This window comes from Macaca nemestrina, chromosome 12, assembly GCF_043159975.1.
Source record: "Macaca nemestrina isolate mMacNem1 chromosome 12, mMacNem.hap1, whole genome shotgun sequence".
Lineage (NCBI taxonomy): Eukaryota > Metazoa > Chordata > Mammalia > Primates > Cercopithecidae > Macaca > Macaca nemestrina.
In genome coordinates this window covers 31,599,712-31,626,063 of record NC_092136.1, presented here as the reverse complement: position 1 = coordinate 31,626,063, position 26,352 = coordinate 31,599,712, and the positions used below count along the sequence as shown (strand labels likewise).

Below are 26,352 nucleotides of genomic sequence, written 5' to 3'. Positions count from 1 at the left end.
TGAGTTTTAACAAATTCACAGTTATGTAATCATAACCACAGTCACCATACAAAACAGCCCCGTCCAACCCTTATCTCTAGCTTTTGACAATCACTGATTTGTTTTTGGTCACTGTAGTTTCCCCTTTTCTAGAATTTCATATGAATGGAATCGTGCAGTGTGTAGCGTGCCTAACTGGCTGCTGTCACTTAGTGCAATGCTTTTGAGACCCACTCATGTTGTATTTGTCAGGAAAATTCATGTTGTAGTTTGCCATAAAAAGGAAAAAAACAGATATAGTCTTCTGTTTGTATATCTTCTTTAGTGAAGCATCTATTCAAATCATTTCCCCATTTTAATTGATTTGTTTTCTATTACTGAGATGTAATTATTCTTTTCAGGATACAAGTACAAGTCTTTTTTCAGACACATGTTTTGCAGGTATTTTCTCCCAGTCTATTACCTTGCCATTTCTTTTTCTTGATGGTGTCTTTGCAAGAGCAACATTTTAAAATTTTGGTAAAGTTCATAATTGTGTTTGCCTCTTCCTATTAAGACAGAGGAAATCACAGCTTAATGTCAATTTTTATAAATAATTTATTGGATTGGGCGTGGTGATTCCCAGGCTGTGCATTTATTGTACATTCAGAACTGTATAAGTGGTGTCTTGAGGTTTTGCATTCTCAGGGAAAACTTTTGTTTTCTGTCATCCAGAATCTAGATAGAGGTTGCAAACTTCCTTGACATCGCTCTGTGCCTGTGGATAGATTTTTTTTCCCAGTCCACCCCTTCACTGTGGATGTAGCCCTTTGCTAGCTCTGCCTTATGTAGGATTCTCACTTCTAACCACCCATTCACAACAATCCTCAATCTATTCTCCCCGCATGGAGCCAGATGGTAGTGGCCAGTAACTCCCCAGCGCATCTCAGTGCCAGCTTTATGCAATATTTCTCACCTCTATTTATTTCTGGACCTGATGTTTTCTATATTTGTTTTTCCTGCAGCTCAGTTTTGCATCTAGATATCTTTGGATACATTTTATTCATCATTAATAGGTGTTGTGGTTATCTTAGGCTTCCATTTTGCCCAAACTACACATTCTCCAGCTTAGGTTTTACTTCATCTTTGTGCACAGCTGGATCTGACTTATTTCACCTTCCCCTGTCGGGTGATGCTGGGTTTGTGCCTTCCTGTTCATCTGGGTTTCATTATAAGCCATGGTAAGTAGAATCAGAAGATTTACATTCCTTTCTAATGACCCCAGTTGCCCAGCAGTTAAGACCGACTATCTTTTTTCTCTCTCTCGTGTTTTGAGACAGAGTCTTGCTCTGTCACCCAGGCTAGAGTGCAACGGCATGATCTGGGCTCACTGCAACCTCCATCTCCTGGGTTCAAATAATTCTTCTGCCTTAGCCTCTGAGTAGCTGGGATTACAGGCACCTACCACCTTGCTTGGCTAGTTTTGTATTTTTTATAGAGACCGTGCTTCACCATCTTGGCCAGGCTTGTCTCAAACTCCTGACCTCAAGTGATCCGCCCGCCTTGGCCTCCCAAACTGCTGGGATTACAGGCATGAGGCACTGTGCCCAGCCATCTTTTCTCTTTAATCACATATTCAAATGAATTTTTTTCTTTTCTCAATAACTCATTTCCCCTGATCACACTAAGCAAGTAAAACCTTAGAGACCACAGCAAATTGTGTTGCACTAAACAACTAAGACAATATTGCTTCAACAAAAATCATGCACAAGATGGTTTAAAAAGTCCCTATTATTAGTAGTAAAAACAAAAACTTCTTTTAGTGCCAGCGAAGTCATTTTAGCTACCTTTGAAATATATCTGGAACCTGTTGATATAGGTTGGATCTGTTTCCTCACCCAAATCTCTTGTTCAATTGCAAACCCCGCTGTTGGAGGTCAGGCCTGGTGGGAGGTGATTGGATCATGAGTAGCTGGGATTACTTCTTGAATGGTTTAGCACCACCCCTTTGATGCTGATCTCACGATAGAGTTCTCACAAGATCCAGTCATTTAGAAGTATATAGCACCTCCCCCCACCTTCCTCCTGCTCTGGCCATGTGAAATGCCTCGCTTCCCTTTTACCTTCCACGGTGAGTAAAAGCTCCCTGAGGCCTCCCCGGAAGCAGAGGCCACCATGCTTCCTGTACAGCCTGCTGAACTGTGAGCCAATTAAGCCTCTTTTCTTTATAAGTTACTCAGTCTCAAGTATTTCCTTATAGCAATGCAAAAATGGTCAAATACGCTTGACTAGTTTTCTCTATCCCCATTTTAACACCTTAATTCAAGCCACCATCATCACTCATCTGGATTATGCAATAGCCTCCCAGCTCATCTCTCTAGGGTCCTCCATGCACACACAGTTAGAGTGATCTTTCAACACACTAATCAGAGTATGTATGTCTCTCCTGCCAAAAATATCCCAAAGTCTTGCCACTGCAGTTAGAATAAGATCTGAGCTCATCTTCAGCCTTGTAAGATCCTGTATGATTTGGCCACATGTATCACCTTTCCTCCAGCTACTTTGGACTTTTTGATGTTCTTTGAGCGCGACAAGTGGGTTCTTGGCTTCAGACTTTCACTTGCCTGTTTCCTCCATTTCTGAATGCCTGTATGACTGAATCTTTCCTGACATTCGGTCTTAGCTCAAAGTCACTGCCTCACAAAGGCTCTTCCTGACCACTCCCTCCCTCCCTCCTCCAAAATGACAACCTCTCTCTGCATCTCTTGACATTCTATCACATTGTTCTATTTTATCCTAATTCATTGATCGCTCTCTGAAATAAACCTGTTCATTTATTTGTGTACTTATGTATCGTGTTTCCTCCCACTAGAATGTAAGTGCTGGGGTAACAGGGACCTTGCTGTCTTGCTCACCACCGTATTTCCATTACTAAGAACAGTGCCTGGCCCCTAGGAAATGCTCAATACCTATTTACTGAGTGCACGCAAGCATGAATGCCAGCAACTGTTCTCACTGCTTCATGTAGATTACCCATAATTTTTACAATGATATGCTAATGTAAGTATATTATCTTCATTTACAAATGAGAAGACCAACTAGAACCACATCCGTTTGTCTCCAAAGATGACTCTTATACATTTACACTCCCTCCCATTTTGTTAGGTAACATTAAACGCAATGAAACATTTATTGTTGGTAAATGCTTTTAACATTTTGTTTACATTGGCTGTATTAATTTTTTTTTTTTTTACACAGGGTCTTGCTATGTCATCCAGGCTGCAATGCAGTGACACAATCTTGGTTCACTGCAGCCTTGACCTCTCAGGCTTAAGTGATCTTCCCACCTCAGCCTCCCCTCCCCCCAGTCCCTCAAGTAGCTGGGACCACAGGTGTGTGCCACCAGGTCCGGCTAACTATTTTATTTTATTTATTATTTATTATTATTATTATTATTATTATTGAGATGGAGTATTGCTCTGTCGCTCGGGCAGGAGTTCAGTGGCACAATCTCAGCTCACTGCAACCTCTGCCGCTGGGGGTCAAGCAAGTCTCCTGCCTCAGCCTCCTGAGTATGGGATTACAGGTGTGTGCCACTATGTCCGGCTGATTTTTGTATTTTTAGTAGAGACGGGGTTTCAGCATTTTGCCAGGCTGGTCTTGGACTCCTGACCTCGTGATTCACCTCTCTCGGCCTCCCAAAGTGCTGGGATTACAGGCATGAGCCACGGCACTCAGCCCTTATTTTATTTTTTGTAGAGACAGGAATCTCGCTATGTTCCACAGGTTCATTTTGAACTCTTGGGCTCATGCGATCCTCCCACCTCAGCCTCCCAAAGTGCTGGAATTACAGGCGTGGGCCACGACACCTGACCTAGGATTTGACTTCTGTCTCTTTTTCCTTAAAATAAATGGGAAAGTAACTTCCAGCAGTCCGAAAAAATATATGTTATTTGGTTATATAAAATGAAGTTTTGAGAGATAAATTAATGAAGCTAGAGGCAATATAGTCTAGGATGAGATGAGCTAGATTAATTAAAGTCTCGGCTTTATCCCAAGCCTCAGTTTCCTCTTCTGTAAAATTCAGATAGAAATATTTGCTGTGTGGGGTTGTTGTAAAGACCATAAAATACTTAGGATAGTGCATCTGCCTGGCAAATGCTCAGTAAAGTCATGTCTAATAACATTGATGATGATAGTGCCGCCAAGAATCAGAATTCTATTGCTAGAAAACTGTAAGAGACAAGTTCCATTCACTGAGTGAGAGGTTGGGCTGGATAAGTTCAAAAACTTTTTCAGCTTTCCACTAAGATTGTATTATTCTGATCAGTGCTTTTCAAACTCTGGAGTTTTTAACTTTCAGTCTACCGTGGATTGATACTTTTGTACAATATAATAAAAAGTGGATGACTGGAAAAATAAGAATTTTAAAACGCATACAAAATAAAAGCCCCAATTTTCAAATCTGGGTTCAACAGATGTAAAATTACTCCTTCGAATTGCTGTAAAAATTTCTAAGTGTATTCCAGTATACCGTATCTCCTGGAAAAAAAAAAAAAAAAAGCTCCTAAATATCTTTTAATTATAGCTTGTTGCATAACACATTGCCCCAAAACTCAGTGGCTTAAAACAGCAATTATTTATCTTGTATCACTTCTGTAGGTCAGAAATTGAGGAAGAGCTTTGTTGACTGATTCCGGCTCGGAGGTTTTTCAAGAGGTTATATTCAAGATATAAGCTGGGACTGCAGTTGTCTGAGGCTTTGACTGGGCCAGAGGCTCTGCTTTCAAGGTGGCTCATTTACAAGATGGGCAAATGAATGCTGGCTGGTGGCAGGAGGCCTCAGTTCCTCTTCACCACATGGAGCTCCCAGTAGAGTGCTCTGAACAACTTCAAGGCATGACAGCTGTTTTGTTTTGTTTTCTCCAGAACAAGTGATCCAAGAGACAGCAAGGTGGAAGCAACAAAGTATTTTAGGATCTAACCTCAGAAGTCACATTCCATCATTTCTGCAATATCCTATTGGTTAGACAAGTTAGCCCTATTCTATGTGGATGGAGACAACACAGGAGGTGAAGCCAGGACGCAAGAATCACTGGGGTCACCTTGGGGAATGGCTACCACAAATGCTTCCTCCCAAACTCCATACTTACGTGTCTGTAAAGCAAAGTCTGAGGACCAAATTCCTAGAGATCATCTACTGTAAGTTCCTCAGTTTGCAAACGAGGAAACAGACCTACCTAAAGACACACCAGTAATTAGTGGCAAAATCAGGTTTCCTGATTTCAGTGTTCTTTCTGTCACATCACACAGGCTATTTTACCTACTATATATCTATTTTGCCTGGGATGTAATTACAGGGGGGCATTTGCCTTGAGCTGCTCATCAAGTAATTAGAATGAATGGGGTGGGGTGGGGAGCCTGACACAGAGATGCTGCTGTGGGTTTGCTGAGGCTCACAACAAAGCCATCTTTAAAGTGGTCATCAAACAGGATAATTCAGTGAGCCCAGTTCAAAAGCATCACAATGTGACAATGGAAATTGACTTGATTTAGCTTCAAAGATTCTATTAACTCAGAGAAATGATGATTTTCCGGGAGAATTAATACATGGTCACTGGTAAAGAATGGAAGTGACTTCAGGGCTTTGAAACATCTTTTAACTCAATTCTTAGATGTACATACAAAACATTATAGCTTAGATTCCTGCCCCTATAATACACACATTTCAGGGCCAGATGATTACCTCTTGATCCTAATTACAAAGGAAATGCAGAGTTTCTGGTAATCTCATTTTATAAGGTTGAGAAAAAACGTGCTTCCGAAATAAGCACTAAGTGAACCTTCTAAACACATTCTTCGCATTATGGGGGAGTGGGTGTGGAGAGGGGAATTACTTGCTTGAGGTACTTTCTTTATTTGTAAGGTCAAAAGTGCATTAAAGTTGTGACAAATGAACAGTAGTACATTACTGAATTCTAGACTATATTTTCTCCTCTCTTTATCTGCCTTGTTCTTCTCCTAATCAAACCATAAAGCCCAAAACAAGAAAAAGTCAAGATTTGTGAGGTTTTTTTTAAAAAAATACCTTTTTATTTGGAAATAGTTTCAAACTTACAGAAAAGTTGCAAGAATAAAAACAGTGTACCAGTATAGCCTTTACCTAGACTCACCTATTGTTAATATGTTAATCTCATTTGTTTTATCATTTCTCCTCTCTCTTTCTCTCCTCTCTATCTCTCTCTCCCTGTCTTGAAACACACACACACACACAACTTTTTTCTCAACTATTTAAGTTACATATATGACAGCTCTTTGATGCAGGAGTTTTTCTCCACTCCTTCATCAGACTTGCGACAGGCGTGCCCTGTTCACTCGGTTCTCCATGCTCAGGCTCTTGTTGGGGGGAGCGGGTGGGTGAACGAGGGCAGGATCTGGCCGGCTGCTTTGGGCACCCGCAGGAGCAACCTCCCTGCAGGCCCTGCAGCAGTGCCCAGGTGGGGGTGCCTGTGACCCCCGAAGCCCCAGAGGGCATGCTACAATGCTCTCTTAGCTCCAGCATCTGTGGACTATGGTGTGTTATCAGCTCAGTGGGCCTCTTGCCTCATTGCATGGGGAGGCTGCCTCCACCAGTGAGGGCAAAGGGCCAGTGTGACAGCCTTTTTTGGGTACCCTCACTCAGTGGGTCCGGAGCTCTTGTTCAGCATCTGAGAATGAGGTCGCACAGACACTTGCGTGGAGGTGGAGAATTGTATTTATTGATGGAGATGGCTCTCAGTGGAGAGGGGAGCTGGAGAGGGGCTGGGATGGGCAGATAATCTTCCCTGAAATCTGGCCTTCTCTAGCTGGCTCTTCTCTGAAGGTAAGCCATCTCTCCTCTGAAGTCCAGCTCTCCCTCTGAAGTCAAGTCGCCTCTCCCCAGTCAAGCTGCTTCTCTCCTCTACTGAGTATGGGGTCTACACAGGCACAGGATGGCGGGCGGTGGGGTGGGCCATAGGGAGTTTTGGAAAAGGCAACATTGAATTGGTAAAAAGACATTAATCAGAAAGAACCAATGGGGAGAGAGTGGGCAAACGGGGATAGAAGTTCTCACTTTGGGCAGAGGGTTGCAGGGTTTTCGGCTGGAAGGTGGGGTTTTCCCAGGGACCCACCCCTGTCTGCCTAGAATTTCTCTGCTTCCTGCCTCTATCACTTGACTCTTAAATATTTCAGTGTGCATTTCCTAATAATAGGGACATTCTCTCACATAAACACAGTACAATTACCAATTTCAGTAACATTTTCATTAACACCTAATACTTTTTTTTTTTTGTAATTGTATCATTTCAACACCTAATACTTTTTAACTAATCTATTCATTCATACTCTGACTTTATCACTTGACCCAATGAAGCCCTTCGTAGAATTTTTTCCCTCCAGCACTGGATTGAGTACAGGGCCAGGTGTTGGATTTAGTTGTCAGGTCTCCTTAGCCTTCTTTAACCTGAAACATCCCCACAGCTTTCTTTATTCATGACACGAACATTTTCCAAGAATAGAGTCCACACTCCCCCCACCACCAACTTTTAAAACTAGAATGTTCATCATTTTGGGTTCGTCTAATAATTTGTCTCATAATGAGACACGTTATATATTCTCAGCAGAACTATTAAAAAGAGTGATCCTGTGTCCTTTTCAGGATATCATATCTGGAGGCCTGGGATGCTCATCTGCCCCACGTAGATCACCTGGTCAAGGTGCTATTCAATTTCTCTACTGTGTAATTAGCATTTTTCCTTCTTAAAACTAGTGAGGAATATATGGGAAGGTACTTGAAGACCATCCAAATATCCATATCTTGCTCTTTGTTTCTCTGTTGAAATTTACCATTTATTGATAATGCTTGCTTGATTCTATCTTAACTGTCACAGTTGCAAAACGATTTTTCCAGCTCTCATGCTGTCTTCCCATTTACCAGTTGGCATTCAAGATTCTGCTGTAAACATGAGTCCTTCCTTCTCCCTCATTTATTTATCACTGGTATAAACTCATGAATTCTGCCCCCTGCCATGCTTAAAACTCATTACTATCCTTAATTCATTACTGTCCTTAATTGTTTTGATAATCAAATTGTCTTAGATTTGGCTATTGAGAGCCTCTTTAAGCTGGCTCCTTTGTCTTTATGACATGTTTACATCATTTTTTTCATTTCATTTATTTATTTAGTTTTTACTATTTCCTTACTTTCTGGCATAACAGGATGCTGCAGGCTTAACTTCTATCTTCCTTGCCCCTTCCCTGCAAATTCCTGGGTTTTACTCCCTACTTTGATTTTGATTTACCATTTAGTCTTAAAATTATAGAAAACCGGCCGGGCGCGGTGGCTCAAGCCTGTAATCCCAGCACTTTGGGAGGCCGAGACGGGCGGATCACGAGGTCAGGAGATCGAGACCATCCTGGCTAACACGGTGAAACCCCGTCTCTACTAAAAATACAAAAAACTAGCCGGGCGAGGTGGCGGGCGCCTGTAGTCCCAGCTACTCAGGAGGCTGAGGCAGGAGAATGGCGTAAACCTGGGAGGTGGAGCTTGCAGTGAGCTGAGATCCGGCCACTGCACTCCTACCTGGGCGACAGAGCGAGACTCCGTCTCAAAAAAAAAAAAAAAAAAAAAAAAAAAAATTATAGAAAACCTCATCTTCCCTATTTATTTACTTACTGGCCCTCTGTCTTAGCTACTCATGCCATAAATATTTGTCCCTTCTTTTCCACATGCGTGACACTGGCCTAAATGCTGTTGGCGATGATAAAGAACTTACAGGCTAGTTTCAGAAAAGGCCTTCTTCTCAAATCAGGTTTTAAAGTAGAGAATAGGTGGGAAATGGTGGCTCATGCCTGTAATCCCAGCACTTTGGGAGGCCGAGGTGGGCAGATCACCTGAGGTCAGGAGTTCGAGACGAGCCTGGTGAAACCCTATCTTTACAAAAAAATACAAAAATTAGCCAAGTGTGGTGGTGCATGCCTGTTATCCCAGCTAGTCGGGAGGCTGAGGCAGAAGAAATCTCTTGAATCCAGGAGGTGGAGGTTGCAGTGAGCCAAGATCATGCCACTGTACTCCAGGCTGGGCCACAGAGTGAGACTCCACCAAAAAAAGAAAAGAAAGGAAAAGAAAAGAAAAGAAAAGAAAGAACTAGAGAACAAAGTTTTAAATAAAACAAAGAAAATATAACAATCAGGCTAGCCATGGTGGCTCAGACCTGTAATCCCAACACTTTGGGAGGCTAGGCAGGAGGATCGCTTGAGCCCAGGGGTTCGAAACTAGCCTGGGTGACATAGCAAGACCCTGTCTCAAAAAAAAAAAAAAGAGGAAGAAAGAAAGAGAGAAAGAGAGAGAGGGAAGGGAAGGGGGAAAGGAAGAGAAGGAAAAAAAGAGAAGGGAAGGAAGGAAAGAAAAAGAAAGGAAGGGAAGGAAGGAAGGAAGGGAAAAGAAAGGAAGGGAGGGAAGGAAGGAAGGAAGGAAGGAAGGAAGGAAGGAAGGAAGGAGGGAAGTATCTTGGGCACTATGTGCCAGGCAGGTGCTACAGTCTGGAAAGGGTAAACCAGAGACTGTCCCTGAGTTTGTGGAACTCAGGGTTCAGGGTTTAGCAGCAACAAAGGAAGAGGAGTTTCCTGATGACTGTGTAGATTCCTGGGTCCCATCCAAGAGATCTTGATTCTGCAGATTTGCAGTTTGGTCCAGGAGCCAGCATCTTCATAGTTTCTCCTATTAATTAGAAGATTTCTAGTACTGAAGTTTGAGAATGATTGGATGAGTAGCTGTAAATTGGAGATTGAGGGGGCTACCTGGAAGAGGAGGGGCTTGAGCTGAGGGTCCAAGGTCAAGTCACAGGTCAGCAATGTCCACAGGACCCAGATCTTGTAGAAACTGGAAATTAAGGGCACCCCACCAGAAAGTGACAGCATCAAAATTTAAGCCCTTCACCGGCTGGCCTCCAGCCAATGCCTGTACACAAACTGGGCTCACTGAAATACTCATGCTGCAAGTCAAGGTCCCCAAGTCTTTGCTCTTCCAAGTCCAAGGCCATTTCAAATGTCACTTCCTCTTTACTCCAGACAGACAGGCTTGGGCCAATTTAATTGTTCCCTTATCTGCGTTTCCAGAGCACTTTTTACATTGCTTTATTGAGGTGCTAATCCTGTATCATTGTGCTTTGTTTACATTTCTGCCTAGACTAAACTCAAATATCCCCAAATAATCTGGGATGGAAGGTGTTCATGCTCCCTCTTTTGCAGATGGGAAACCTGCTGTTCAGTGAGGTGAGACTTCGAGAGAGCAGCAGGGCGCAGGGTGAAGCACCTTGGTTAAAGCGACTTCTGTCACTTCTCAGCCGCAGGACCTTAGAAAGTTTCTTAACCATCTGTGCTTCATTTTCCTTGGCAGCACAATGCAGGTGATAAGCAGTAGAAACTGCCACCGAGGCAGGTTATGTGGCCTCAAGGAGTTAATATATGTAAAACTAGAAGAGGGCCTGGCAAATGGCAAGTGCTGTGTAAATGGTTATTAAGCAATTAAAGTCATGTCACTGGAATTCAAATCCAAGTCTTCAGATGATAAAGCTCCTAGATGCTTGTTCTATTTTAACTTTGTAGGACTCCAAGTTTTCCCGAAACGTAGTAGTTGTCTTAGAAGCAGCAATAAAAGGAAGCTGGTTTGCAGTAAAAGACATTCAAGAGATAAGAGGAAGAAAAATGTTCCAGCCAACTGCTTTAATGAAGGCACGGACCAGGGAAGAGAGCAGATTGTCAGTTCTCCTGACCCTGGGTCTAGAGCACACACCGTAACACATTCATGCAAGGACCACCAGGGTAGACCTTGGGAGCTGGTCCCTCTGAGTCTCTTTACACGTCTTTCCTCTTAAGTCAGTTGTGGGTTAGATATTTGGGCCCCCGAGGTGATATGCTACAAAGACTGCCTGCGCATCCACAGTTCTGCAAGACGGTGCCATTGACAAATGGAAAAGGTCAATTATTGCTTTGTTGAGCATGACAAAAATATTGGCTGATTTCCTGAATCTTAATGTGTGTTGTGCTACAATGGGGATTAAGAATAAAGTTTACATTTCCAACGCAATGATCATTTGTATTTTTACTTAATGCTACTTATAAGATGATTGCACAGATAGAATCTATTACCATTATTATTATTACTGTAAATATAGTTTAAAATGGTGAATTAAATTGTGATCGATTTTGAAGATGATGTGCAGAACAAATGAGTGACGAATGTAGGCGAAAGTTTTCAGTTTAGGGACCAAGGGTAGACAGTGTCTACATGTGGAAGAGTTTCCGTGATTAACCTTTGCATCAAATATTAATAACTTAGAATGCTTGATTTTCCTAACTGGGAGCTGTTTTCGAATAGCCATTCTCAAACTTGAGCATGTGTCAGAATCATCTTTAAGGCTTATTAAAATACAGGTGGGGCACGGTGGCTCGTGCCTGTAACCCAACACTTTGGGAGGCCAAGGCAGGTAGATCACTTGAGTCCAGGAGTTCAAGACCAGCCTGAGCAACATGGGGAAACCCAATCTCTACCAAAAATCCAAAAATTAGCAGGGCGTGGTGGTGTGGGCCTGTAGTCTCAGCTACTACAGAGGCTGAGGTGGGAGGATTGCTTGAGCCCAAGAAGTCAAGGCCGCAGCGAGCCAGGATCATGACACTGCACTCTAGCCTGGGGGTCACAGAGAGATCTAATCTCAAAACAAACACCCCACAAATTGCTGAACCCCATCCCCAGATTTTCTGATTTAGGGTGTCTGGGGTGGAGCCCATGAACCTGTTTCTTTATTATAGTATGTTCCCAGGTGATGTGGATTCTGCTGGTCCCCAGAGAGTCTGAGAACTATTGACTCAGAACAAACATCCCGTCTCTGATAGCGCCTTTCCACCAGGTGAGCTGGAATGCAACGTAACTGGATTTGTTTTAAATAGGCCACCTTACGCAGTCAGATTTCCCAACCACTTTTAGCATTTTACAGACCAAGAGAGCCGTGACTTCGTTATTTCTCACTAGAAGAAAAAAAAATCATTTGTCTCTCTGTCCTGGGATTTAAAAAAAATTTTTTTTAAAAAAGATCACAAACCTTAGGAAGATTTTAAAGGAATCTTCTAGTTAACTGTAGCCTTAGCTGCATGTTTCTTGTGTCTTAATAACTAAACGCATTTAGACTTCTTGCATTTCCCAGTACTCTAAGGAAATCATTGAAAAGCTGCTTCTTCATCTAGGTTTGTCCTTCATTGGGACCCTCTTGGGCTAGCGCGCTTCGAGGTGATGACCAGCAGGTGGCGCTCTGCATCAGTTCATGGGGGCGGCCTGACTCGGGTGAAGGCAAACACACAAACCAAGGTGCCTGCTTTAAATCCTCAAAGTAAAGGTCCTCTTAACCACTTGTCATAAAACACCCTGAGACGCCCGTCTTGGAAAATCGAAGTGTCAAGCTCAGCATCTTTGCCACATTTCAAACTAGGTAATTACCTTCTCTCCCAAAGGGAATCTGCTTTATGTATTTGTGTCCTTTCTAGGTTACAAGTTTCCCAAAGGCAATGATCTTGCCTTCCACTCACTCCATACAATGCTGAAGTGAAATGCATATTTTACAATAACAATTTAATTATTCTACATTCCTCTGAGCTACATGATGACCTGTTACATAATTGCCAGTAATATAGAAATGTGCCTGCCTCATACAAAACCTTGCAATCCATTGAAGTTTTTATTTGACCTAAGAGTAAATTGCTTATTTACTTCTCCTTTACAATACAAAAAGCAGAGCATTTCCCCGCCATCCCAAATTATAAGTCGTAATCAAATAAACAACACTGCATTTCAGTCTGTCATTTTTATTAAGCCTGCAGAGCTGGTTTTTTTTTTTCTACACACGACAAATACTTTGATATAATCTAGGATAATAAAATAGTTGAACAACTTTTTTTTTAAGATTTATATTTGTATAGAAACAATCTGTGGAGCTCCTCACCTCGAAATGAAGGTGTCTAAAAACAGTGGTTCATCAGCATTGCTTTAAATAATTGTTTGGTTAAAAGTTGTGGTTTCCATTCTCAACCAAAATGTGTCTCCATGCAGTTTTCCTTGGGTCCAAAGCTTAAGGCCCTGGGAAGGAGGCCAAGAAAAAAAGAATGGCCACTCCTTTCTGTCCTTCCCTTGTGTGGAGGACAGTCGTTGAAACAGGGGTGTTACAAAACCCAGGAAGAAAAGAAATCAATTGCACATCTCTAGTTTGCAAGCATCAAAGTCACAACAAGTCTTTACACAACAACTCCCTATCTGTGGATATGAAATTCCATCATGACCACACAGTGCCTGCTTGCCCCTAAATGTTCCTGTCTTCTGCTAATCATGTCAGTTACCACAGATGGCTGTGGCCGCAAGCTCTCCCTTAAGGGCTGGTCCTCTGTCACCTTGAAGTGCCAGCCCTTGAATTATGCCACTTGGATGCTATGCCTTGGTACCCAATAAAGGTCTACCATCCCCTAAGAAAACCCTTACCCCACCCTCAAACCCCCAAAGTGCCTAAGAGTGAAGACGAAGATGCCATGGAGACGGTGTCTTCAGTGAACACCTCTCTAAAGATGCCCGGGGACTCGGGCCTATATCATCCCATTGATCTTAGTCCACTCGTAGATGTCCTGTTCGCACACTATGTCGGAGTTGATGAGGAGGTATCTGTCACCTACACAGAAATGCTTCTGACAGGCGGCACATTTGAAACATTCCAGGTGATACACTTTGTCTTTCACCCGCATCGTCATCTCATAGGCACGAATCCGTTTGTCACAGGATGCGCAGAGACCGTCTTGCCCAAAAAGCCTGGGGCAAAAGAAAGAAAAGCTAAGAAGACAGTGAAAGGGACAATCCTGGAAGACAGGGCTCAGGGATGAGCCCTAGAAAGGAGGCCGAACTTTCAGGATGTCAGGAAGCCAGGAAAGGACAGCTCCAGAAGGAGAGCCGGCTAGTGCGGTCTTTCCGAGCAGGCAGAGGGAACTCAGATGAAACTGGCATTTGGATCTGGCGTAACTCCTCCCTTTTCTGAGCCCTCTCGCCGTCTGCAGCAACTGCTCACCATTCCCCTGGGCTGCCCCCTGGCTGCTCCTCTGTGGGCGAGACTCTCAGCTGATGTGATCTATGATAAGGAGTTAGGCAAGTATTACCTGTCCCCTCCCAGGGGAATCCTCATTTCAGAAGAGCAGCTGGAAGGAGACCCTAAGGGTCCCTCTGAGAGGGTACTGACCAGGAATGCAATAAAATGGGCATTCTTCTGAGGCTCCCAAACTCTATCATATCAACAGCCACGGATTCTACCCATGGGGAGAGCTGACCTTGAATACCTCCGAGCTGCAAAGCACATCTCCACCTGCTTATTCGCTGCGGCCCCAGCTGCTGGGAGACAGGGACTTCCACAGAAATCACGCAGTACAGCTAATCGCGCCTCTGAGATATAGAGGACAAACAGCATCTCTCCGCCATGAATGGAAGATCTTAATTCATGGCCCTTGCTGCCCCAATGTCATGAATCAAAAGTGAAACTTTTTTTCTGACATTTAAACCAAGACTCTGCCAAGCCTCAGTTGATCAGTCACTTATTTCAGGCAGTATTCAGTGTCAACGTGGGAGATAGAACATGGCAGGGCTCAGTGCAGTGGTTCTCAAAGTGTTGGTCCTGGGACCAGCAGCATCAGCACTGCCTGGGAACCTGTTAGAAATACAATTTCTCAGGCTGGGCGCAGTGACTCACACCTGTAATCCCAGCACTTTGGGAGGCTGAGGCAGGCAGATCACTTGAGCTCACAAGTTTGAGACCGCCCTGGGCAACATGGTGAAACTCTGTCTCTACAAAAAATACAAAAATTAGCCGGGTGTGGTGGTGCATGCCTCTAGTCTCAGCTATTAATACTTGGGAGGCTGAGGTGGGAGGCTTTAGCCCGGGAAGTGGAGGTTGCAGTGAGCCGAGATCATGCCACTGCACTCCAGCCTGGGTCACAGAGCCAGACCTTAACTCAAAAAAAAAAAAAAAAAAAAAACCCAACAAATTCTCAGCCCTCCTCTCTCCCTACCCAACTGAAACACCCTGAGGAGAAGGCCCAGTAGTCTGTGTTAACGAACACTTCCAGGGGACTGGATGCAGGCTGACATTTGAGAATCAACAGCAAAAGTGCAGTAACACAAGTACCGGAAGCAGAGTAGACCCAGCTTCAATGTCCTGGTCCAGCCCTGAGTGACCCTGGAGAGACCTCTGATTCTAAGCCTCAGTGAAACAGCAGCCATCATAGGCTCCACCCCACTCAGCTGTTAGAACAACCAAACGAAGCATGTCAGGGCACCCATGGTCAAGGGCTAAGCCAACGCTGCTTACGTTTTAACACATTTTGGGTGTATTCCCAGCTGCACCAGTCTTGCTGCAGGAAGTAATTTTCACTCGTGGCTGAAAACATAGCATATTAGCAGGTGGTTTCTACATAAAACCTTTAGGACAGTTTTAGGTGAGTGCTTGCTCTTACTGGAAGTTCTGATTGATTTCAGGATATCAGAGAATCAATTGGTACATTCTGAGAGGTTGTAGGAGACGTAAGGGCAGTTGACACATTTTGCAATATTTGGGCAAAATTAATGGAATTGAGAAGAGGTGGTCCATGAGTGGAGAGGCTCATTGTTCGGGCCAGGGCCAGCTAATTTTCCTCCGAATCCTGCTTTCCATTTGAAGATTTCCGAGTGTTTCCAAAGCACCGCCTGGGAGCAAACTCATTACTGGGGGAGAACATTTTATCCCAACGTAGCAGATGGTGGAGCGGCAGGTAACCGCCACATTGGAGGTCACGGAGTGGAAAGACAGTTCTGGTTTCCTGACTGTTCTGTAAGTTAAGTTTGGGCCTGAGCAAGGATGAACGACTGAGAAAACAGTGTGCATGGCATGAATCCAACCGCCTGGGGTGGGCGATCCTTAAGGAAGGAGGGAGCTTATTAAAGGGAAGTCAGGGGGTAAATTACAATCCACATCAGGCAGCTAATGAAGGGAAGGACAAAGGACGAATATGGGAGAGACAAGTTCAGGTCCCAGCATCACCTCTAACTTACCAGGTGACCTGAGCAAACGGAGTCCCCTGCACAGGCTTCCGTGACTTAAGCCGTAAAGCAAGGGAACTGAAAGAGAAGGCCCTTGTAGCCCTTTCCAGCTCTGGGATTCTGAGATTCTAATATTAGCAAAAAATAAGCCAGGAATTGACACCTTACTTGAACATTAACCTCTGGCACCAAGAATTGGTATCCTAGGCTGGATATGCCAGAAGTGGCCCCTGAGGCAAGGATTTATGTGCCAGTGATTTATGAATGATGCATTCTCAGGAAAAACCTGGAAGGCAGCAGGGGAGGCTGGAGGGAAGGGGAGGAGGCCAAGCCAAGTTGTAACCTCAGGCAAAGTCCCTCAGAGGGGAGGGACTCTGGAATATAAGTCATGCCTGGCTTCAGGCAAGGCTGCAGGGCTTGGTACTCCTACCATGTCTGTCACTGGTTAAGGTCCGTTGGGGGTGTAGCGGGGGGAGGCATACTTCAGGCTCTAACAGATTCAGGTGCTGGCTGTTAAAAGCAAAACCACTGCCATCACCACCACCCCACCACTCCCAGCACACTAGAATTAGTGAAAAGGGATCCAAGGAGATCTGGCTCAGCACAGACATGAACAGTTGCTCCCAGGTTCCCAACAACACAGCAGAGTTGAGGTTCCGCATGGGGGTCTCATGAATATTTGAAGCGAAATGTCGGAAAAGAACTGTAACAGGCAACTCAGCCACTGGAAATCCTCATGGGGACAAGTTATCCTAGGGGTGAATTAGAATTCAACCCCATTACAGTCACTCTTCCAACTTGCCTGTTCAAAGATCCTGCCAGATATACCAAGAATGCAAGTAAACAAGATCTTGGCTAAAGGACCATCCCTGAAGCAAAAGACAATTTTTCTCCTCTGTCAAGAGGTGTCCCATCTTAAGCCCTCTGCTGCCCATTTTAATAACAATAATATAAATGTTAAAGGATGGCTGGAAATGCCTGCACTAACGCAGAGTTAATTAACATGTTGCCTAGGAATGTGGCAGGGAGAAGAATTATTTCATGTCACCAAGACACAAGTTAATTAACATTGGGTTCTCCCAGACTGTTTTTTTTTTTTTTTCCTTCCTCTCCTTTTTGAAAATGGAAAGGATTAACAAGCCCAGGCAGCAATGGTTTTATTCCTGAATGTTATATAAAACGGTAGAGATAGGGAGAAGCCGGGGCTCTTCTGACCTTACTCAATCTGCACTTCATTTAATAAGATTCAAATGATTTGACAGGGATGGAGTCAAGGGTCCGATGGGATTCATTTACCCGTCTGCCTTCTCACTGACTTGGCAAAGTGGGAGTGAGCAAAACCAGGTCTGTATTTATCCCAGTTCTATTTTTTGGGACTTAAAAAAAGGAAAACTGACCAAAATTATAAGCATGATCATTGCAAAACCCTACTTATTTTCTCGGAACCACCATATCTGCAAGGACTGCAAGGACTTTATCTGGGAATTCAAGAAGGACAAAAAGCTTCTTCCATCAGTCTTTAGGTAAAGCCTCCTTCACTGTGAAACTGCCTGCAGTTTTTCGGTTTGGTTTTGTTTCTGTAACGTCAAATGCTCCGAGGGCAGGTTGGAGGGGAAAAGCTGGCCCAGCAGCCAAGGGCGCTGAGGTCTCAACAAGCTTCCATGGGTTGGATGGTCTGGGTGCATCAGGGAAGCATGCCTCACAGACCCTCTGCTCCAGGAAGACGGAGAAATCCTGACAGCTACACAGTTGAGCAGATCTGACAGTAGAGGGCACAGAGAGTTACCTCCACAGCAGCTCCTCGGAAACTAGAAACGCTAGTACATTCTAGGCAAAGGCATTCACAGAGTGCTGGAAAATTCGGATGGCCAACGGAAGCATGGGAGATGTCCTCAGCTCCTGTCTTACTTGGCGTGGTCGAGTTCCTATTTTACCCTTCCATTCTTCCATCCCTTTGCTCATTAGATTGGAAAATAATGATTACATCATAAGGATAAGTTATAAGAGCAGCTAACATCTATTTGATCCATACCGAGTCAAGTAGTTTATCTGCATTATTCCATCAAATCCTCCCCACATCCTTAGAGGTAGGTGCTATTATGATCCCCATTTTACAGATGAGGAAATCGAGTCTTAGGAAGGTTAAGTAACTTTCCCAAGGCCACTAGGAAGCAACGGTGTTGGGACTCGAACCTCCAACTGCCTGCAGGGCCTTTGCCTTCTGTTCTTCAAAGACTGCCTTCCTGCTATGAGTCAATGCTTGGAGCTCCACATGCTTTCTATTGTTAAATTTCTCATCATATAATACTTGAGTCATACAAAAGAATATTTATAACATATATATGTGTGTGTGTGTGTGTGTGTGTGTGTGTGTGTGTGTGTTCTGAAGCATTCAAATGAGGTCCTCAGAGCCCACCTCCTAAGTTAGAAACACTCCCAGTTCCTCTGATCCTCCGTGCGTACTCCTCCTCAACCCCATCCCCTGGCTTCTCCCGCTCCCCAAGGGAACAACTCTGAATTTTGGGGTTACAATTCTCTTGCCTTTAAAGATATTAGTATTTTACCACATAGGAACGTAACCCTGAAAATATGCTTCTCAAACAGGAAGAAATGCCCTCTGCTTCTTGGCAGGGGAGCTGAGACTCAGTTTCTGCAGCCTGACCTCTTTCTATAGGTGGTGTCTAAGCCTGGAACAGGGTCGGGGGCAACATGCACAGACTGCAGATGTCCAAGGACCCCCCAGCCTCCCTTCCGAGGGCCCCAGTGGAGTGCCGCGGAGAGTACCTGAGATAGTCTCTCCGGCAGAGCTTCCGGCCCAGTTTGTAGTAGAGGCGCCGCCCCACCTCGCCCAGCCGGCAGCCACAGAGGTCGCAGCTCAGGCAGTCCTCGTGCCAGTACTGGTCGATGGCCTTCAGGAAGTAGCGGTCCCCGATATTCTGCTGGCAGCCGCCGCATGTCAGCAGGGACGGGGGGATCTGCAGCACCTCATCCACTGGTTCCCTGGAGAGAAGGCCAAGCATCAGGGACAGCCTCACCAGGGTGAGACCAGCACCGGGGGTCCCAGATCATTTTGGGCCAGACAGGGTACCTCACCTGACTGCCTTTTGGTGACCTAAGGGAGAAGGGACAGGACAACACATCCCTTGGCCAGATTGCAGAGTCCCAACAAACCTTGGGTTAAGACGGGAGAGAGCCAGACCTTACTCCCTAGATCTCTAAGAAGTCAACACAAGGCACCAAGAGGCATCAAAGGCAACTGCAGGTGGCACTGTGCCCCTGGCCCATGCCCAGCACTACCTGGGCACCTCTGGTCTCCTTCTGCTTTTTCCCTCTCTCCCCGCTGACTCTCCTTCTCTGTCTTCACAGATTTCCCTCATTTTCCTCCTCCTATACCCTGAACCCAAGGGCACTGCCTAACCTCAGAGGAGGCACCCTGGACTAAAAGAGTCGCTCACCACCAGGGCAGCGGACGACCCAGAGAGCTAGAATCTGCAAATCCCCTGTTGAATAAAGTGCCATCCTCCCTCCAGCCCTTCCCACCCGCACAAAAGCAGAGGTGAGGAAGAAAGAAGAATGAGACCAAAAATTATTTTAGGCTGCTTTCTCTTTCCAAAATAAAAATTCCATCAGGATATAATAGGAATTCTCCTAGTTTTACTCTTTTACAGAAATTCCATTTTCCATTCTTCCTACTGAAGGAATACTTGGAGGAAAATCCCATATTGTAAGGCCATTGTTACACTTATGAAGAACATCAAATAGGCCTTTCTTTCCTTACCTGAACATTTTTATAACAGTAAAGCTGATTCGGATAAAGTTGATTTGAGGAAGAAAATGAAGTGGGGGCAATGATTATTTCAAAGAGAGTGGAAGGCAATTAAACAGTCATTGACATCTCAATCCAGCAATTGTTAATAGGCTGTGACACGCGTTCTTTCATTAATGTGCCATGCATAGTATCTCTTGTTCACTTTGCTTCACTGGAATCTGAGTACTTTTTTAACATTTAAAAATAAATAATTTTGCTAAAAGAAAATAAACGAGTGGAAGGAATTATTCTAGTGTCCCCCAAATGGGACACAGGAAACACTTAATACTTGTTGATTTGTAATAATTAGCAAGTGTTCTCTAGAACCTTAAACACAAATCTATTTCTTAAAAATCTATTATGTTTCAAAAACCAGACCTTCTTCCAACTGTAAAATTCCCAAAGGGAGTTTCCTCCTGGGTGCCCTGCAGGTATAAATCCACGTCTCCTATTTCTAACTAGTACTAACTTACCAGGTGACCTTGTGTCCTAATTGGTCTGAGCCCACAAAGCCCAGCAGTCATTATACTTGGGGACAGGAGGCTAGGTGGCTCAATGTCTATAACACTCTTGACAACTTCAGAGGATTCTGTCATGTGAAGAAAGAAGCCTTTCTTGTGAATATTTAGGAGTGTTAAAGCCATGCCCACACTTTCTAGATACAGTGTAATAGCACTTCATGAGATTATCATCTTTGGAACAAGAAAATGTGAAGTTCAAGTTAGTTTATCTGGGAAAAAAAAAAAAATGGCCAGGCACAGTGGCTCACGTTTGTAATCCCAGCACTTTGGGAGGCCAAGGCAGGAGGATCACTTGAGCCCAGGAGTTTGAGGCCAGCCCGGGCAACATGGCAAAATCCTGTCTCTACAAAAAATATAAAAAATTGCCCAGGCTTGGTGGCATGAGCCTGTAGTCCCAGCTACCCAGGAGGCTGAGGTGGGAGGATCACCTCAGTACAGGAAGTTGAGGCTGCAGTGAGCACTGCACTCTAGCCTAGACAACACAGTGAGACCCTAGCTCAAAAAAATCAAAACTATAGTTACTTTTTTTTTTTTTTTTTTTTTTTGAGACAGAGTCTTGCTACAAATTTGTAGCCCAGGCTGGAGTGCAGTGGCACGATCTCGGCTCACTGCAAGCTCCACCTCCTGGGTTCGCGCCATTCTCCTGCCTCAGCCTCCCAAGTAGCTGGGATTACAGGCATCTGCCACCAGGCCCAGCTAATTTTTTGTATTTTTAGTAGAGACAGGGTTTCATTCACTGAAGCCTTGCTTTCTTTCCTTTGTTTCTACAGATTGTATATAAGGACTGCCATTTTCCCTTCTAATAAGTAATACCCTAGCGTTTTTATGTGTATCAACTCGGAATTGCATCTCTTCTCTTTCCACAGCCCATGGTCTTACTCTGGGCTTTCAAAACCACTCATGGGACCTTGACAGACATTGGATGTCCCGATGCAGATGCTGCCAAAGGACTGTGAAAGAGGATAATTTGCCCTTAGCTGGTGCAAAACTGCCTGGAATTCAAATGAACTGCTCTTGTTACTCACAGGGGAGGCAGTGGGGGCCACCAGTGGCATAGCAAGGGAATCTCTGTGTTCATGAATTCTGGCTGGCTTTCTGTCCAAATGTTTCATTTGCATATAGCTAGGCAAATCTCCATCTGTAATTTGGAGATGCTGATTGTAATGACCCAAGTCGGCTTTGAGGAAGTACACAATGAAGCATCTAGTAGGATACTGGACAACAGGAGGAACGTAAAGTAAAAGAGTTATGGTGATGGCCTGAGATGAGATGGAGAAGTAAAGTATAAGATATTGGCTCTGTCTTTCTATAATTAATTGATAATATCACATTATACTTAGTGGGCAATCCAAGACAATGAATGAGATTGATTCACCCTCAAATTAATATTTTATATTCTCCCAGACCCTTATCTTGAATATTACACCTGAGTATCATTTCAGCCTGGATTTCTGGGATAATCATAACAATTTCTAAGGGGGTAGAGAATGTGCTGCTGCAGTTTCTCAACTAGCTTGTCCCTCTTTGATCAGAAACTATCTTCGCTGGGCAAATAGTGAAGTGAAGGAAGGAGCTGGTGAGCCTCCAGCAGTAGATACCTGCTGTGTTAGGAAGTTAGGATGTTTCAGTTTTCTAACCTCAGTGAAAAAGCACAAACTTTGAAAGACGCAAACTTCCTTCAGGGAAATGAAACCTTCAGATTTACCTTCTATTGAAAGTATTAGTGACTAAATTCTGCTGATCAAAAAGGCATGAGGCACCAATTCATCCAATTCACTCCCTTATTGTGTTACTATGATCTTGCCCAGTCTCTGAAACTCAAAGCTCAGTTGTAATTTTAAGTTTATTTTTTAAAAAGTGATCAAACCACCCTTTAAACCCATTGTTGACATAAACATACTTTTAAAAAGAAATGTTATTTTTCTCCTGAGAATTTGTTGAAGGAAGTGGGGGTTTTTGCTACAACAAACCTAGCTCATTACAGAACTGGTGTCTTAACCTTCAAGACGGAATAGTGATGTTTATATTCTCATTGGATGGTGGTACTTCCTGTGTTTTATGAGAACATGCTGAGCTTTTATGCTGCTAACTGAGGGTAAAACCCAGGTAAATAAACACCATAGAAAGCCGAAATTGAAGGGTGTATGTGTGTGTGTGTGCGCGGTATTTCAAGCAGGAAAGCACAATTCTTTTAAACCAGGAAAAGAAAAAACAAAACAAATGTCTCTTAAAAGCACAAATGGACAAGTCATTAACCAGCTCCTTTGGTCTTGTGTAACAAATCCCTTCAAAGGATTAGAGGGGGACTTCAAAGGAATAAAAATTCTCAAAACCAGACAGCTAATGACTCTTCAAAGGGCATTTGCGTTGACAGGAAAATGATATCTTAAACACCCCTTGCTACCCATGTTAACACTAAAGAATTGGTGAGAGATAGAAAAACATTCCAAACCAGTAGTACGAGGCTCAGAAAACAGATGCGGTCAATGTTCATTAGAGCTCTCGTTCCCTGACCCCAAACCCTTTTGAGACTATGCTAAAAACTACGAGACTCTACTCCCTAGAAGAATTCACCTGTACACAAAATGGTGCATTAACTTTCGAGGTTCACAGGCCCCCATCGGTGGACCCCGAGGAGGGCTACACGTACTCAGATTTACTCCGGATTTCGCTGCTCTAGAAATCCCCGGAGGCCCAGAGCCAGCTCCGAGGTGGACGGTCGGACCCCTCACCCGCCCGTTACCCGCGCGGCTGGCAGCAGCTCCACCTGCGGACCGGGAAGGCGGCCGCTGGGGACCCTGGAGGCCTCCACTTGGAATGTTCCCCTTTCCAAGACCAAATGGACAAAGAGAAAGGGCCGAGAAGGAGAGGTGAGAAGGGAGCCGAGTCAAGCACGGAACGCTCTCCGGACTGCACCTGCACGCCGCCAGGCTCCCCTTGTGCCTGCTCCCGTGCAAACTTTCTGGCCCGCGGTGGCTTTAGGCAGCGTCCTGATAGCCTGGAGTGGCCCGCAGAGGCGCCGAGCCGACCCCTCTCCCTGCCGCCCACCGCCCAGTCCCTCTCCCAGCGCCCCCGAAGTCACCCGGGAGGAAGAGGGAGCCCAGCGCTCCGCGCAGGGGGCCAAGAGCACGCCGCAGGCGCGCACCTGGAGTCCCCTCGAGGGCCGCCCGGGTCCCCCAGCCGCTCCGGGACGCGAGGCCGTGGACACCGGGGGTGGCAGGGGCAGGGGCGCCGCACTTACTCTGAAGGGTCCAGGCTCTTCCTTTCGATGGCCGAGGACATTGGGGAGGGAGGCGGCGTGCCGGGCGGCAGGGGCGCTCCCTTTGTGGCGCGGGGCTGGCCGGCTGCCGGGGCTCGGACCCCCTCGGGTGCTCGGGCGCCGCCGCCGCCGCTCCTGCGCCTCCGCTTGCTCCGGCGCTCCGGCGGCGAGCTCGCCCCTCCGCGCTCAAGGACAGTCACCGCGCTCCCTTCAAATGCCAAAGAGAGAGAGCGAATCACCGGGCTGCGGGCGCGCCGCGGCCGAGGCGGGGGCCGGGGCGCGCAGCCTGGCCCCGGGCGGCTGCAGCTGCTGCTGCTGCTCAGGACTTAACCTTCCATCCCGGTCCCGCCGCCTCCGCCGCCCGGTCCCTCTCGCGCGCTGTCGCCGGCTCCGCGCCGCCCGCGGGGATGGTGCACGCCCGCCCGGCCGCCCCGAGCCCCTCGCACCTTCGGCCCGGGTAGCGGGCGCTGCTCGCCGCGGAGGGCAGAACGGGGGCGGCGGCCTGGGGGCGGGGAGGGGACTGTGCGTCTCTCCCCGGGCTTCCTCCTCTCTCGGGAAGGTCTATTTTCGCTCAGCTTCCCTCTGTCTCTGGTTTCATTTCCTTTTTCCTGATCACGATTCAAATACAATAGAAGGAAATCACATTTAAAGAGACAGCTGCCCGGTTCCCCCACCTCCCCTTTTTTCTTCTTCTTCTTTTTTTTTTTTTTTAACGGGGCTCCTGGGGATTAGCAATACAAACAGCAGCATCAGGACTGACTTGGCTTCTTAAAGGGGCCAGTGTCGGGGACGGGGAGATCCGCTCAGCTAACACTTCTCCTTGGAGAGGAGGCTGGGCAGCCACTAAATAATTCTTCAGGGCTTCCCCCCTTCAGCCTTTCCCTTTTGGTTTAACTAAGGCAGAAAGTAACCCACGAACAGCTCGAGCAAGCAAGAAAAAACAAGAATGTGAAATAAGCACCTACAGAAATGCAAGTGTTCCGAGTGGATTTTGAGCCCGTCCCAGGTTCGAGATCCCAGGTCCACGGACGCCGAGCACCGGGATGCCCCGGACAGCGCGGCTCTGCGGGCTACCGGCTGCGGGCTCCAGGCTGCGGCCGCGCTCTGCAGAGGCGATGGGGGTGCGCGAGCCGGGACTGCACGGGCTGGGGACGCCTGAGCAGAGTCAGGGCAGCTAATCCCAGAGGGAGGGTGGCTGGGAGGGACTTCGTGGGGCCAGGGCTCCTCTCAGTCGGCTGGTGTCGGAATCCCCTCCCTCAGCACCTTTCAGAGAGCGGACTCCTGCGGTTAAACTGCCCCCCCTGTAAAGTGCCAGTAGTACCCCGACCAGAGAAAGTGTTTTTCCAGTGATCCAGAACAGTATTAGGGAGATTATTTTGCCCTGGGTCAGGCACAGAGAAAGAAGGCGGACTTGATTTGGGGTTTCAGGCTTCCCCTCTCAGCCTCCTTCTAGAAAGAGGTAGGAACACAGAGGGTAAGAGGGGAGGCCAATAGTCTGCCCTTCCATGGAGAAAACGTTTGTCTCTCCTGGGCCTCAGAGGTCCTTGAAAATATCTGCGTTCGGAAACTGAAAGGCCTATTTGTGCGTGATGCCAGTCACTAAGGCTTGCAAAGAGGGAACGTACTTTCAGGATCCATAGTTTTATATGATCAGTCTGGATCATAGGCATACATTTTTGTTCCCATTTTCAAGATGGCACATGGGCCTGGATGAGCTCACCCTGAAAGATGGTAGTTGAAGTCAGAAGTGAATCCCTGAGTGCTTCATTTTCCCTGTTCAGAGCCAAAGCTTCATGACTTGTTACAAGTATAACCATAGTTTACTACTGCCTGCATGCTTTCGTCATTTTCTGGTCCCTGTGTCCCAAGGCTTGGGTCCCTCGTGGGTATAATCAAAAGCTGTGTGTGTGTGTGTGTGTGTGTATCTCAAAGAAAGCCTTAAGAGCAAATTTTTGTCCAAGTGGAGCCTTCAGTATACAAAAAGACTTTTTTACGGCTGTGCTTGGTGGCTCATGCCTGTAATCCCAGCACTCTGGGAGGCCCAGGCTAGCCTGAGCAACACAGTGAGCCCCCATTCCTACAAAAAAGAAAAAAGAAAAATAATTAGCTGGGTGTGGTGGTGCTTCCCTGAAATCCTAGCTACTCAGGAGGCAGAGGTGAGAGGATTGCTTGAGCCCAGGACGTTGAGGCTGCAGTGAGCCATGATCGCACCACTGCCCTCCAGTCTGGGGAACAGAGTGAGACCCTGTCTCAAAAAAAAAAAAAAAAAAGTTTTTTTTTTTTCCCAATAGACCCTTGTTTTTAATCTAAAAAATAAAATTCTTAGAATTTTAGGCAAGCCGAAACTATGTGATAAATATGTAACCTACCACACTACCACACTACTTTCATTTCTAACAGAAATGAAAATAAACATATAGGTTGTGATGAACAGTTCACCTACTTTAACCAGTCAATGTGGTGGTTAAATGCTGGAATTTTGGAACCCAACTGCCTGGGTTTGATTTAGACTCTTAAAACATATCAGCTAGCACGGCCTAGGAAAATTATTTAATCTGAGGAGGCAGTATGTGGTAGTAGCTCTGGAGTCAGGCTACCTGGATTCTAGCCCACCCTTGACCACCTGTGTGAACCTGGGCTCACAGCAGGAATTTAAACTCCCAGTATCCTGGCCAGGCTCAGTGACTCACAC

The 26,352-nt window shown here is 45.6% G+C and overlaps 1 protein-coding gene across 7 annotated transcripts in view; it reads right to left on the bottom strand.

Moving 5' to 3' along the window:
- Positions 1-26,352, bottom strand: part of LOC105471538 (LIM domain only 2) — a 65,853-nt gene that overhangs the window by 18,121 nt on the left and 21,380 nt on the right. For 3 of the 7 annotated variants that reach the window (XR_011610699.1, XR_011610700.1, XM_071074890.1), the window contains exons 2-4: positions 23,992-24,268; positions 23,643-23,868; positions 18,857-19,072 (exon numbers count right to left, since the gene is read on the bottom strand). Coding sequence is in view for 5 of the 7 variants with exons in the window: in XM_071074890.1 (XP_070930991.1) it covers positions 18,857-19,072; positions 23,643-23,868; positions 23,992-24,268 (719 nt within the window). In the remaining 2 variants the exon portion in view is untranslated. Of the gene's footprint in view, positions 1-12,818; positions 13,823-18,856; positions 19,073-23,642; positions 23,869-23,991; positions 24,269-24,625; positions 24,788-26,352 lie in introns of those variants that run through there. The other 4 variants (XM_011724050.2, XM_071074891.1, XM_011724051.3 and 1 more) reach the window with 3 other exon arrangements.